This window comes from Brachyistius frenatus, unplaced genomic scaffold, assembly GCF_029030835.1.
Source record: "Brachyistius frenatus isolate BFR_SWC_R1_liver_20210118 unplaced genomic scaffold, ASM2903083v1 Contig_16, whole genome shotgun sequence".
Taxonomy (NCBI): domain Eukaryota; kingdom Metazoa; phylum Chordata; class Actinopteri; family Embiotocidae; genus Brachyistius; species Brachyistius frenatus.
The window spans coordinates 3,255,789-3,270,027 of NW_027210615.1; the positions used below are offsets into that span (position 1 = coordinate 3,255,789).

Sequence of the window (14,239 nt, forward strand, 5' to 3'; positions counted from 1 at the left end):
CAGAACAAATGAGACAACTTTGAACACTGAGTATAACACCACGATTAGACAAATGAGTATTTATATTTTCCTGTGATTATTTTAGAAATTAATAAGAAACATAAGAAAAATATAGCCTGCATATAGTTAAAGCAAGAATAAATATACGTGGATTAAAATCAGTTACAACTGAAATACATGGGCCGACCTCTAAAATACTTTGCTACATATTAGTATGTATTGATAACTACAACAATTTGCCACATACAGAAAGATAAATACCATGAAAAGGTAATGTTGGAGGTTAAAAAAAATATGATCATTATTTTCGGGGTCACGTTGAATGGAATTATTTTGAGTTGTTTTGGTGGTGACACGTTGAAACGTACGACTCATTGGAGCCGGCGACACCAACAGACTTAACAAACTGGTTAAGAGGGCCGGCTCCATCATCGGCTACAAACTGGACAGTCTGGAAAAGGTGGTGGAGAGGAGGACGCTGAACAAACTATTATCCATATTGGATAATCCTGACCACCCTCTCCACCACCTGCTGCAGGGACAGAGGAGGACTTTCTCCAAAAGACTCCTCCAGCTCCACTGTCACAAGGACAGATACAGGAGATCACTCCTGATACAGGAGATCATTCCAGATACAGGAGATCGTTCCAGATACAGGAGATCACTCCTGATACAGGAGATCATTCCTGATACAGGAGATCGTTCCAGATACAGGAGATCGCTCCTGATACAGGAGATCGTTCCTGATGCAGGAGATCACTCCAGATACAGGAGATCACTCCTGATACAGGAGATCGTTCCAGATACAGGAGATCGCTCCTGATACAGGAGATCGTTCCAGATACAGGAGATCGTTCCAGATACAGGAGATCGTTCCAGATACAGGAGATCGTTCCAGATACAGGAGATCGTTCCAGATACAGGAGATCGTTCCTGATACAGGAGATCGTTCCAGATACAGGAGATCGTTCCTGATACAGGAGATCGTTCCTGGTACAGGAGATCGCTCCAGATACAGGAGATCGTTCCAGATACAGGAGATCGTTCCAGATACAGGAGATCATTCCTGATACAGGAGGTCATTCCTGATACAGGAGGTCATTCCTGCTGACTGCAATAAGACTGTACAATAACTCACCTCTGGCAAAATCCATCACACAACAATAACACTGTTGTCTGCGTTTCTTGGTTGTTTGTATATAATATATATATAGATATATACTGTACTGTATATACTGTATATACTGTGCATTTTATATATATATATATTTTTTTACTGCTATTTTATTGCTTTTTATTATTCCATTATTACCTTATTGCTTCCTGTATGTTGCTGTAGCGAAAACATTTCCCCTCGGGGATTAATAAAGTACCTCCCTACCTCCGAGAGAGGGATATTATTTTGAAATCTCAAACCGGAAGTAGCGTGTTTTCCGTTGGCTAGTCGAGATGTAGCACTCTGGACTCCAACTAGCCGAAGGAGGCTAATATTTCTCCTTCTCACTCAAACTGTGTCGATTACGAGCTCCGTTTCTCGGGTTGTTACTGCAAACACATCAGCCTCGGCTTCAGGAAGCCTTCAGGACCCCGGCTGCTTCCCTCCTCAGGCGCAGTGTTGTGAAAGAAACGGACGCGTTATATATATTTATAAAAAGAAAAGAAAAGAGCGGAACACACCGGCTGTAGCAGCGAGCTGTGGCCGGCTGGAGGAAGCTGTCTGGGCGACCATTACCGGAGCAGCGGCTTCACCCCGCCGGCTGTCGACCGAGCCTGTCAGCTGCCATAATAGGTACGGCTGTGTTTTAAATTCCGTAGTGAGCGGGTGTGAACTTTTTGTTTTAATTTGATCCAGGTTTTTTAGTTTAATATCGTGTTTATGCGTTCAACGTTGAACAGATATAAAAAAAAAAAAAAAAAACAGCCCCATCTTTTAAAGTTAGCAGCCCGGCTAGCTGATGTGTTTACTTCTCTCGGTACTTTTAGGGGGAAGAGCGCCGTCAATAAGCCGCGTACTTATCGCGGCTTGACAAATATAACCCGCTGCTTCAGCCTCGCGGCGCTTCTGATAAACACGTAAACCGTAGAAGAGCTTTTAACTGTTTTAAAAAACTGTAAATATGGCTGACATTTTATTCCCGAAATAAGGACGCCGATCTGTTGAGACTGTGGCATTCTTGAAGCTGATTGGCTGCGGCGGGCGTCAGTCAAACTTTCCTGCGCGCTGATTGGATAACCACCGTCGTGTTGTGGCTACCAACAGTTTATGAGATAAAGTTGAGAATAATCTACAGATCATTTTTCTTTACCGGTCGCCTGTGTTTAGTCCGAAAAGAACAACCGTCTGCTTGACATCTGGCCAACTGTCAATACGGTGGTTTACCTATTTATCTATTTTGGGTGACTAAGAGTTTCCCGGTGTGTGAAGGAATCACTACAGGTGATACTGAGCACTAATAACACAGCAGTAATAGTCAACGTGTGGCAGGGGTGTATCTGAATGACCTAATTAGTCCGAGTTAAACCTCCTTGGCCTTAGTTTTGTGATATTTTTGCAGTAGTGTAATGTATGTAAATATAATTATTATAAGGGAAAATAATCTTTTGAAGCAGCAAAGCATGGATATAGATAGATAGGAGTAAGCGATTGCTGTATAAATAATAAATATAATATAACAAAGGCATTGAAACTTTCCTGTATGAATGACTCATTATCAAGGGAGATTACAGATTTTGTAGGTACTTAGTATATTCAAGTGCTTATACAAAATATGTTTTATGTATTGACTATTGTTTAATGGTCTGACACCACAGTTTTCTCATTTTATTTCCTTTTTAACCAACAGGAGGCAACGTGTGATTGGTGGCCTATGAGGAAGCCACGTCGAAAAGGCCAGGTGGCCACGGGAAGTGCAGTAGATGTCAAAAAATCCAATGGGACAGTTGGCGGGCGTGGGGGTGCCCGCCAGCGATCACCATCCCCTTACAGCCTCAAGGCATCTCCAAGCAGAGAAACCCTGACCTATGCTCAGGCCCAGAAGGTGGTGGAGGTGGAACTGGAGGGTCGGCTTCACCGCATCTCTATTCTTGAGCCTTTGGAAGTCATCACTGAAGATGAGATGATGGCTCAGGACATTAGTGAGTGTAACAGCAACAAAGAGAACAGTGAGCAGTCGTCACCTCCCACCAGCAGTGCCCAAACACCCCGCAAAACCATCACACCCCGAGGCCGCAGGAAAGACTGCAGAAGTTCCTCTCTCAAGTCGCCACCACCTTCTAAGAACAACTGTTCCAATTCTCATCCGCAATCACCTGAAAAGCTGAACACATCGCACTATCTTCACATGGCCCTCCCTGAACCTAAGTTTCGTGTGCTGGAAACGTTCAAACCCGCCGAGGCACCCCCACTGCCTGCGGCATATTACCGTTATATTGAACGCTCCGTTGAGGAGCAAGAAGCTGAGGCGGAATATGACATGGACGAAGAGGACACCGCCTGGCTGGAGATGGTCAATAACGGCCGGACATCAGAGGGTTACTCCGCTATCTCACAAGACACCTTTGAGCTGCTGGTGGACCGGTTGGAGGAGGAGGCATACCGGGAAGCCCGCAGCCGGGCACCCTCTCAAAGCACTATAGACGACGATGCCTTCTGCTGCGTGTGCCTGGATGACGAGTGCCTCAACAGCAACGTCATCCTCTTCTGTGACTCCTGCAACCTGGCTGTGCACCAGGAGTGTTACGGAGTGCCCTACATCCCGGAGGGCCAGTGGCTGTGCCGCTGCTGCCTCCAGTCCCCTCAGAAACCTGTTGACTGTGTTCTATGTCCAAACCGCGGTGGCGCCTTCAAGCAAACGAGTGACGGCCGCTGGGCACATGTGGTCTGCGCTATATGGATCCCTGAAGTCTGCTTTGCCAACACAGTATTTCTGGAACCAGTGGAAGGAGTCAATAACATTCCCACAGCTCGCTGGAAACTGACCTGCTACCTATGCAAGCAGAAAGGCCACGGTGCATCTATTCAGTGCCACAAGGCCAACTGTTACACTGCGTTTCATGTCACATGTGCTCAGCGTGCCGGCCTGTTTATGAAGATCGATCCGGTGCGAGAAACAAACATCAACGGGACCACATTTTCAGTTAAAAAGACGGCCTTCTGTGAAGCCCATTCTCCGCCTGGACAAGAGACAGTGTCAGATGAGGAGAGTGAAGGACGAGTGGTGGGCAGCAGAGGGAGGGCTAGTAGAGGACGGAGTGCCTACACGGAGGGTCCGACAACGCCGAAAAAGGGCAGAAAGTGTGACGATGATGCCAAGACAGATAAAAAGAAAGGGAAGAAGAATACAGAGTCAACAGCACAACAGACTACTTCACCACAAGTCATAGTCCCCCAGATACCGACAAGCAGGTTAGACTACCTTTATTTTTGATCAAATGTCTCTGTTGTTCAACAAAACATGTATATCCTTTCTTTTCGGGAAACATTTCACAGAGAGGGTTTTAATTAGATCGTCAAGACACCTAGTGAAGACGCAAATGGTCAAAACACAATATAGATTTGGGGATTTACTAACCCGTCCCAAGTAAACAAGAGTGTACAATTACAACAGCTCTCTTGTGGAGATGCCTGAATCGATGTCGGTCATATTCACAGTAACACAAACCTGCATCTTCCTCTGTTGTACAGGCTGAATATCATCTGCAAAGGAATCCTCCTCCAGAGGAAAAACCAGTTCATGCAGAGGCTGCACAACTATTGGTTACTCAAGCGTCAGTCAAGAAACGGTGTGCCGCTGGTCCGGCGGTTGCACTCTAACATCCAGTCCCAAAGGAATACTGAACAGGTCAGGGCAGGACACAGAACTACAGCTATTGGCATTATGTGGCTATTTCTGTGCTCTGATGATTACATTTTTTTTTAACAACCTAATTTAAAAACTATTGCTTGGCTTTAAATTGATTTCTGACCGTGTTTATACAAGCTCTAAAATGCGCTGTATTCTGCAGCCTGAAGTGGACGAAAAGATTTCTGCTGCAAGAGAAGCACTGAGGTATTGGCAGAAGCTTCGGCACGATCTTGAAAAAGCCAGACTGCTGGTGGAGCTCATCCGCAAGAGGGAGAAACTCAAACGAGAGCAGGTAACATTCACGGGTGAATCATGCTCACAGGCTGCGACGCTGTCAATTCACCGTTTACCTTTTAAAAAATGTACAATATACAGAATACCGTATTTCACAACCAAAAGTTTGGAGACGTAAAGTACCTGGAAAATGTGGATGCTTAAAATATTCTCCAGTGTAATCTGAAGTTCTGTGTTTGGATGATCTCCTTTTTTTTTTTTTTAGCCTATTCTATAGAGAGTATGCTGGCATCTCTTTTCAAGGTAATGCTATTCCCTCTCTGTCACAGAGTGGCAAAACAAACAGGTGGCTGCTTTGAATGGTTATGGATATGGATATGGACTGGCCGTCCCAGGAGGAAAACAAGCAAATACCTTTTTAAAAATAAAGGCCCTAAATGTTAACAATTATCTGTATGAGATAATGAGCAGCCAGGGGTGTGTGAATCTTTAACTCTATCCAGATCAGGACTTGAAATGATATTCTGGTTGTTGGTGGATATCTTTTGGAGAAATATTTATCATGTTTCATACAGACAACCACTTTCTTGGGTGTTTAGCGTTAGATACATATTCACACTTATCAGGTCATGTTGCTACTCCTCACATTAGTCTGTAAACAGACCGAATTCCTTGTAGCTTGCAGCTTCTACGTAGGTTGACATCACATTCATATCATCTGACTTGAACTACAGGTCAAAGTTCACCAGGCCGCTCTGGAGATGCAGTTGACCCCGATGCTGGTGCTGCTGCGCTCCACCCTGGACCAACTGCAGGAGAAGGACTCCGCCCAGATCTTTTCACAGCCAGTGAACATCAAGGAGGTCAGACATGTTGTGCTTGTCACTGTTATAACACTGACTCCAGACGCACAGGTTACGTAGTGTTCGGAGGTGGGGTGGCCTGCTGGTTCTGGAAGTGTGTTTCCTCACTCTGTCGTACCTTCAAATATATCTTGAGTCATTGATAAATAATTAGAGGAATTTGTGTCGTAATTTTTTTATTACCTGTCTAGAAGTTCTGAAAATTCCATCCGTGCCTCCTCTCTCACTGAGAAATCTGAAAAACCTTTCATTTTACAAGTTTAACGACTGGATGTAAGCTGTCTTCTGTATCATTGGGAGCCCACTCAGTGTATATGCAACGCAAGCTTCAACACATATCGTGTTCTAATGGGGCTTCCAGACGAGTTGGGATGTCACATTGTGCAGAGTTGACGTCAAACATTAAAGAGAAGTAACAATCACCAAGACGCATTTTATAATTAAGGAGGACTGTCACATAGAAACATGGGGCTCTCCAGGTATTGTAAGGATCCTCGAGCTTTATGTTCACTGCTCCAGTTTTAATTGTTTCACGTTTGTTTCGGAGATATCGTCACTGAATATTACACCACCCGTTAGCCTTGGCTGGTGTTACCATGGAGAAGATGTTTGTCCGAGCCAAAATCAGTTGTAGCAAGTTGAGAACATTTCAGTTGCACTTGTTAAAAAAAACAAAAAAAAAACACATTGCTCCAACTGTGAGTTTTGTATTGTTGTCAATGAGAAAAAAAAGTCATGGGGTTTAACACCTGTAGAACCAGGGCACCTAAAATACCACCTCTATAGGAAGAAAACAGAACTGCACAGGGTTAATGAGATGGGTTTAGTTGGACTTGAACCAAATGTTCTCTGCAACACAAACAGCTGGAAAAATGTCTTGCCAGACTTTAACATAATGAGATGTTAATGAGCCTCTGGCAGAACATTAGCTAGGTTAGTGTAAAGTACAATTTATGAATGAGAAGTGGTGCTATTTTATTTTTTGCCTTTAATTAATAGAGACAGTAGAGATAGACAGGAAATGTGGGGCAGGAGAGCAGAGCTGCACAGGGGTAGTTAAAGTCGGCCCAGCTGGGAATCGAACTGGCAGCTCGCTGCTCTGGGGGTTATCGGCCATGTGTGTAGAACTGCATGCAACCGCACCACTCAGATATCAGGTTACTCCAGTGGTGCTTCTTGCTACGTTTCACAGACGTTTTTTTGCACTTCATCAAATTTGTATTTTACTGCTCAAACTATGTGCATTTTTGTGATTAAGTCTTGGGTTTCTGTTTTGTCCTCAGGTCCCAGACTACCTTGAGTTTATCAGCCAGCCAATGGACTTTTCATCTATGTGCTCCAAGCTGGAAAGCCATGCTTACCGCTCAGTGGCTGACCTGGAGGCCGACTTTAATCTGATGGTGTCCAACTGCCTCCTGTACAACGCCAAGGACACAGTCTTCCACCGGGCAGCACTGCGTATTCGAGATCTCGGAGGAGCCATACTGCGCCACGCTCAGCGACAAGCCACCAACACTGGGCTGGACCTGGACACCGGCATGCACTTTCCAGAATCCCCCCAGAAAAGAGACTTCTACAGCTGCACCTGGGAGGATGGTAAGTCACGGTGGAGGTGCTGTCAACACATACAGTGCATCTGGAAAGTATTCACAGCGCTTCACTTTTCCCACATTTTGTTACGTTACAGCTTTATTCCAAAATGGATTAAATTTATTTTTTTCCCAAAATTCTACATACGATACCCCATCACGATTACGTGAAAAAAGTTTTTTTGAAACTTTTGCAGATCTATTAAAAATAAAAAAGGAAAAAATCACGTACATAAGTATTCACAGCCTTTGCCATGACACTCAAAACTGAGCTCAGGTGCATCCTGTTTCCACTGATCATCCTTGAGATGTTTCTACAACTTGATTGGAGTCCACCTGGTAAATTCAGTTGATTGGACATGATTTGGAAAGACACACACCGTCTATATAAGGTCCCACAGTTGACAGTGCATGTCAGAGCACAAACCAAGACATGAAGTCCAAAGAATTGTCTGCAGACCTCTGAGACAGGATTGTATCGAGACACAGATCTGGGGAAGGGTACAGAAACATTTCTGCAGCATTGAAGGTCCCAATGAGCACAGTGGCCTCCATCATCTGTAAATGGAAGAAGTTTGAACCACCAGGACTCTTCCTAGAGTCGGCCGCCCGGCCAAACTAAGCGATCGGGGGAGAAGGGCCTTAGTCAGGGAGGTGACCAAGAACCAGATGGTCACTCTGACAGAGATCCAGCGTTGCTCTGTGAAGAGAGGAGAACCTTCCAGAAGGACAACCATCTCTGCAGCACTCCACCAAGCAAGCCTGTAAGGTAGAGTGGCCAGACGGAAGACACTCCTCAGTAAAAGGCTCATGACAGCCCACCTGGAGTTTACCAAAAGGCACCTGAAGGACTCTCAGACCATGAGAAACTAAATTCTCTGGTCTGATGAGACAAAGATTGAACTCTTTGGCCTGAATGCCAAGCGTCATGTTTGGAGGAAACCAGGCACCGCTCATCACCTGGCCAATACCATCTCTACGGTGAAGCATGGTGGTGGCAGCATCATGCTGTGGGGATGTTTTTCAGCAGCAGGAACTGGGAAACTAGTCAGGATGGAGGGAAAGATGAATGCAGCAATGTACAGAGACATCCTTGATGAAAACCTTCTCCAGAGCGCTCTGGACCTCAGACTGGGGCGAAGGTTCATCTTCCAACAGGACAACGACCCGAAGCACACAGCCAAGATAACAAAGGAGTGTCCTCGGGACAACTCTGTGAATGTCTTTGAGAGGCCCAGGCAGAGTCCAGACTTGAACCCGATTGAACATCTCTGGAGAGATCTGAAAATGGCTGTGCACCGACGCTCCCCTTCCAACCTGATGGAGCTTGAGAGGTCCTGCAAAGAAGAACGGGAGAAACTGCCCAAGAATAGGTGCCAAGCTTGTAGCATCATACTCAAAAAGACTTGAGGCTGTAATTTCTGCCAAAGGTGCTTCACCAAAGTATTGAGCAAAGGCTGTGAATACTTATGTACGTGTTATATTTTTGTTCTTTATTTTTAATAGATTTGCAAAAGTTTTTCACATCATTATAAGGTATCGTGTTTAGAATTTTGAGGGGAAAAAATGAACGTAATCCATTTTGGAATAAAACTGTAACACAACAAAATGTGGAAAAAGCGAAGCGCCGTGAATACTTTCCAGATGCACTGTATATATGGACAACACGGTGCTGAGCAGCGTGTGGTACTGTTGCAGATCTTTTACTGCACTTCTGTTGAGATTCCAGACTGCAGCGGAGCCTGACTTTTCCTTCTTTAGGGGGTTTTCTGCTGGGAAGCAGAGCGATGAGCCTTATTACATAACACTTTCAACGTTGTTGGGTTTTTTTTTGTTTGGTTTTGTCCATCCAGCCAGTAAATACTGAATTCATTATAAGAATCAGTGTTCGTCTTGTTTTTTTTTAAAAATGAATATATACGTATTGGACTGATTTGTTGTGCCTCGATGACTCATCCACGCTTCGCTGTCAGCGTAACTCATCTCTGCGTTCAGTCGACAGTGTGCTGGATCCGGATAATCGGCTCCACATGACGGTGGAAGAACAGCTGAAGGAGCTGCTGGAAAAGATGGACTTCGTCTCCTCGATGCGCTGCAGCGGCGCCCGAACTCGACGCATCCGCCTGCTTCGCCGCGAGATCAACAGCGTCCGCTACAGGCAGGGCCAACACCCCCGTCACGGCCTTCACAACGGACATCTCAAAGAAGACGACGACGAAGACGACGATGAGGAGGAAGATGACGACAAAGACGTCAAGGCGGACAACGGCCTTTCGTCTTCGGACAAAGGTGGGTGACGAAAAGCGCCGACGTTCCAACAGAATGAAATTGCCAATGCATGAAGCTTTAAAAGCCACTTCTTTTTTTTTTTTCAATGAGACCCGTTGTGAACATGAGCTAACGGAACATTGTCCTCAGGTAATTGAGCCAGGGTCCCCCCCACGCACCAACCCCAACCACCCCACTGTCTCCAGTCTAGTAAGTAGGGGCCCACAGAGTCTCGTTAGCCATGGCTGCCTCACAACTCCTCTCTCCCAGTGCACTCTATGTCTGCACCTCTTCTATACATCACTCTCATGGACTCACCACTCTCCATTGGCCACGTACAGTCATGCCATGTCATCCCACTTCTGACCGCAGGCTTGTCCCGTCAAGCAGTCTGTAGCCACCGTAGAAGACGGCAGCAGAACGCCTGTGATTCGAGTCATAAAACAACTACCATGCTACCATGTCGCTGGTGTACAGTTGTGAGAGCGAAGTTATCTCTTCACTTGTCTTGATAAGGTCCTCCATATCTGCAGAATATCTCACCTCCCTCTGGGCTGTGGTCAGTGTTAGACTGAAACGTATATCATTCCGAAGTGACACCATTTTCCAGTGTGACTACTACACCACCACATCACTACATGCTAAGTGGACCTTCACGTCAAAAAAACGCCGAGTGAAATTAATTGTCATTTATCCCCTCATCTTTCAGACGACCTCAAATCCACTTCGCCGCCCACACTGGAACGGACCGGGCTGGCTCCTCCCCCGCGCCTGGGGGACGCACCTCTGGAGCCCCCCACCCTGCGGCCAATCACGAGGGAGTCCCGGTCCCCCAGCTGGCCCTGCAAGCGCCTTAAGATGGACGGCGACCTCTCAAACAGCGCCGCGGAGAACATTAATTGCACTAAAGCTCAAGAGCGGTCGGCATCGTCGCCTCCCAGTTTGCACAGCGAAGGGCCGGCGGTGACCAACGGCGCGCCCGAGCTCAGCTCCCCCCCGCGGCCCACCACCGGGGGGGTCGGGCGACGGACCTCCGTGCTGTTCAAGAAGGCAAAAAACGGAGCCAAGCTGTTCAGAGAGAGAGACAATGCTTTGCTGAACGGAAAGGGACCGCGGGACGAGAATCCGAGCGGCGACCGGACACCACCCGCATCGGCAGCCGGCACCCCCTCCTCCACCCCTCTGTCCACGCCGCGCAAGACCCCGCAGAAAAGCCCAGGACCCCCGACTCTCAATGAGCGGTGGACCCCCGGTCGAGACGCGTGCTCGGATAGCGAGCTGGAGAAGAACCCAAATCACGCGCTGCAACGTGGTGAGACGTTTCACTCTGTTCCAGACACCACACACATTTCTAAACAAAGTCGAGGTCCTCTTCACAGAGACGGTTCAGAAACAGCTGCTCGAAACACTGCAGACGTCCAGCAGGATGTGACCACATGAGGTGGAGTGTGCTGACTGTGCATGTCTTATTAGCTCCCGGTAGATTGTTTAAACAGCCAAAGCACAAGTCATGAAAATGTCAGAAAGCTAAACAGCGGAGGGAAGTGGATGTTATTACAGTTACAGATGTTACAGATGTTAGTTTTCTACCGCGTCGTGTTAAATGGAGCTGCCGCGCTGCTTTCGGATCAGAGCGATCCTTTCGCCGGTTTTCATTCGTTTTCATGTTCAGCGTTCTGCGTTTAACACGCAGTCTACAACACGTCCAGCTTTAATTTACACGGGAGCCGGATCGATAGATTCAGCGAGTGGAAAAATTCAGCAATAACGATGTTTGATTTGTTCCCTCGTACATTTAAAACGTGCTTCAGCAAACATTTTTGAAACGAGCAACGAATGCGTGGAATGAAAGCAGCATGTTTTGCAGCTTATCGTCCGCACGGACATCAGCGCACTGAAACAGTCAAATCTAAATTACTATAAATTTTTTTAAAAAAAAACACAAATAGAACCATTTTAAATTGGCCCGAGCATCTTTTCTGCATCATAGTTTGTAAAACGACAGTTCTCATATTGGCCAACACGTACGTCGATACCGACACACCCGTGATAGTCCAACGTCAGCCAATACGATCAGCTGGCTGACGTATCATTCACGGTCTACTTAAAGAAGCAATCGTCTTCCAGCGCTCTCTCAGGAGGAAACAAAGCAGCTGATCAACAGTCTGTGCTGACATCAGTCCACCGTGTCCATAAAACAAAACATTTTGTGCTTCTTCCATTGACAACCGTCACTCAGATTTCTGTCATAATTTCAGCAGCAGCCGTTCTGTAATTTCTATCTTTTGCTTCGAGGGCTGACAAACGGCTTCAACAAGCACAAAGACGGCGGGTCCGACTCGGAGGACAGCCCGTGCCCGGTCCTCCACAAAGAAACGTAAGACACAGTGTATCTCTTGTTGTCGTCCCGTGTCCGGTTGCGATAACGGCCGACCGCAAACTAACAATACGACTAACTGTTCCAGCAACTCGCCACCCAAACGAAGCCTCGGTAAACCGGCTCTCTCCAAAGTCCCCTTCCTGGAGATCGTCAACGGAGACTCGGATTACACCGGTAATTTACTCCCCTACTTCACCTCGAAGATAAATTACATTCTTCGTCCTTTTAATTTGTCTCTCGTTCATGAAATCATTTTGAGTTTCTGCTGTTGATTTTGGAGGCAACGGGAGCCAGACGTCCGAGGACGAGCCGGAGCTGGAGCCTCTGGAGCTGGTGTGGGCCAAGTGTCGAGGGTACCCCTCCTATCCTGCTCTGGTAAACGCCCGATCATTACCGTCTCACGCGAGCCCGTCGACGCACGGGCGCAGCTCTAAATTCCCCGTCGGACCGCGTTTCGTTTCAGGTCATCGACCCGGAGATGCCCGAGGAGGGCCTGTTGCACAACGGGGTGCCCATCCCCGTCCCGCCCAAAGACGTCCTGCGCCTGGGGGAGCAGCGGCAGGAGGAGGCCGACGAGAGGCTCTACCTGGTGCTTTTCTTTGACAACAAGCGCACGTGGTGAGTCTCGCCCGCCGACGTCACACGGAGCTGCTCTCGTTTCGTCCCAGACGACGTACGTCACCGAGGACGCTCCGAGACAGTAATCTCACACGGGACTTGCGTGTGGTACTTGAATCTGGACTCGTCCAGCGTTTCACACGTCTTGTTTTTGGGGCGTTTGGAGTTGCATCATCCTGGTAGTTGTAGCTCACTGCAGGTTTCTGTACCTGACGGGGCAAATGCACTGATACACTCCAAATAGTGAGCGTCGGTTACGCGGGGACACCGTTCAGATCGCAGCAACCGTCTCGGAGGAGGGAGGTTCACAGTAACCTGTCCGAGCCGCTGCCCGACACAAACAACAACAGACTCATCTTCATCACACGATACATCCGTGGCCGAATGTGTCTTATCAAGTTTAAATATCACCGTTTTATCTTTCGGTTCCCATTTTAACCACGAATCTGATCTGCAGCAATAAAAGAAGGCGTCGTCAGTCCTGTTCAATAATCTGCATCTCTGTCCTCGGTGTTGTAGGCAGTGGCTCCCCCGGGACAAGGTGACGCCCTTGGGTGCAGACGACACGGCTGACAAGCTGCGCATAATGGAGGGCCGCAAGTCCAGCATTCGCAAGTCCGTGCAGGTGGCGTACGACCGCGCCATTATCCACCAGAGCCGAGTGAGCCACAACCACGGCTTCGTGGCCTCCAACTACCTGTAGAGGGCGACCGCGAGCTCCCAGCCAGCACGCCACGCGTCGCTCGGGCGTCGGAGCGGCAGGCGGGCCGAGTCCCGCCGCCAGTTGAATTTGTATTCGCGCTGTGGTCCGAAGAGGGTTGCCACGGCAGCACAGAGTTCTTTACCAAACCACTAGCGTGTGGCACAGAGGGGCGGGTGGGGCGGGGCGGGGAGGGGGGGGGGGCGTGCCTTCGAGTCGCTGTTGAGGATGTGGAAGTCCAGATGTGAATGAAGTTGTGTTTAGGGCCCCCCGTCGCTGCGGTCGGTCGGCGGGAATTCTCCGTTCAGGGAGGCGAGAGCTTTCTCCACCCGGACGTGTCGGCGCTGCGTGTCCGCATCACACGGAGACGACGTCCCCTCTATTTTGTATAATGCTACTGCCAAGGAATCAAATAGTCAAGACGAGATTTGACATATTTATATGAACTGCAGAAGACTAATGAATGGATCACTGCCATCTTTTATACAATAGCTTTTTACATTTTAATCTTTTACAAAGACACTTGTATATTATAAAGGCACACTTTTTGTACATATGTTTGTGTATTATCAAATTCAATTTAATTTAATGTTGCCGTTTTAAAATGCGAATTTCAATCAACCCACGAGGGGCAAAGCGAAGCTGTGTATATTTGTGGAGATAAAATAATTCCTGACTTGCTGCAGTGTACTTAGCTTATCATTGATGTAATTTCACTGTGGTGCGTGTGTACGTGTGCGTAC

General features: G+C 47.4%; 2 protein-coding genes across 2 annotated transcripts in view; one reads left to right on the forward strand and one right to left on the reverse strand.

The window, feature by feature from the left end:
• The window catches only part of slc66a1 (solute carrier family 66 member 1), a 245,126-nt gene that overhangs the window by 203,540 nt on the left and 27,347 nt on the right, over window positions 1-14,239 (reverse strand). The window lies entirely within an intron of this gene.
• brpf3b (bromodomain and PHD finger containing, 3b) lies at window positions 1,450-13,671 on the forward strand. Its single transcript, XM_069693998.1, has 13 exons — window positions 1,450-1,789; window positions 2,844-4,405; window positions 4,685-4,841; window positions 5,005-5,136; window positions 5,813-5,941; window positions 7,225-7,537; window positions 9,526-9,819; window positions 10,508-11,110; window positions 12,094-12,175; window positions 12,264-12,352; window positions 12,459-12,553; window positions 12,642-12,796; window positions 13,316-13,671. The coding sequence occupies exons 2-13, from the start codon at window positions 2,868-2,870 to the stop codon at window positions 13,497-13,499; spliced, it is 3,771 nt and encodes a 1,256-aa protein (XP_069550099.1). The 5' UTR covers window positions 1,450-1,789; window positions 2,844-2,867; the 3' UTR covers window positions 13,500-13,671.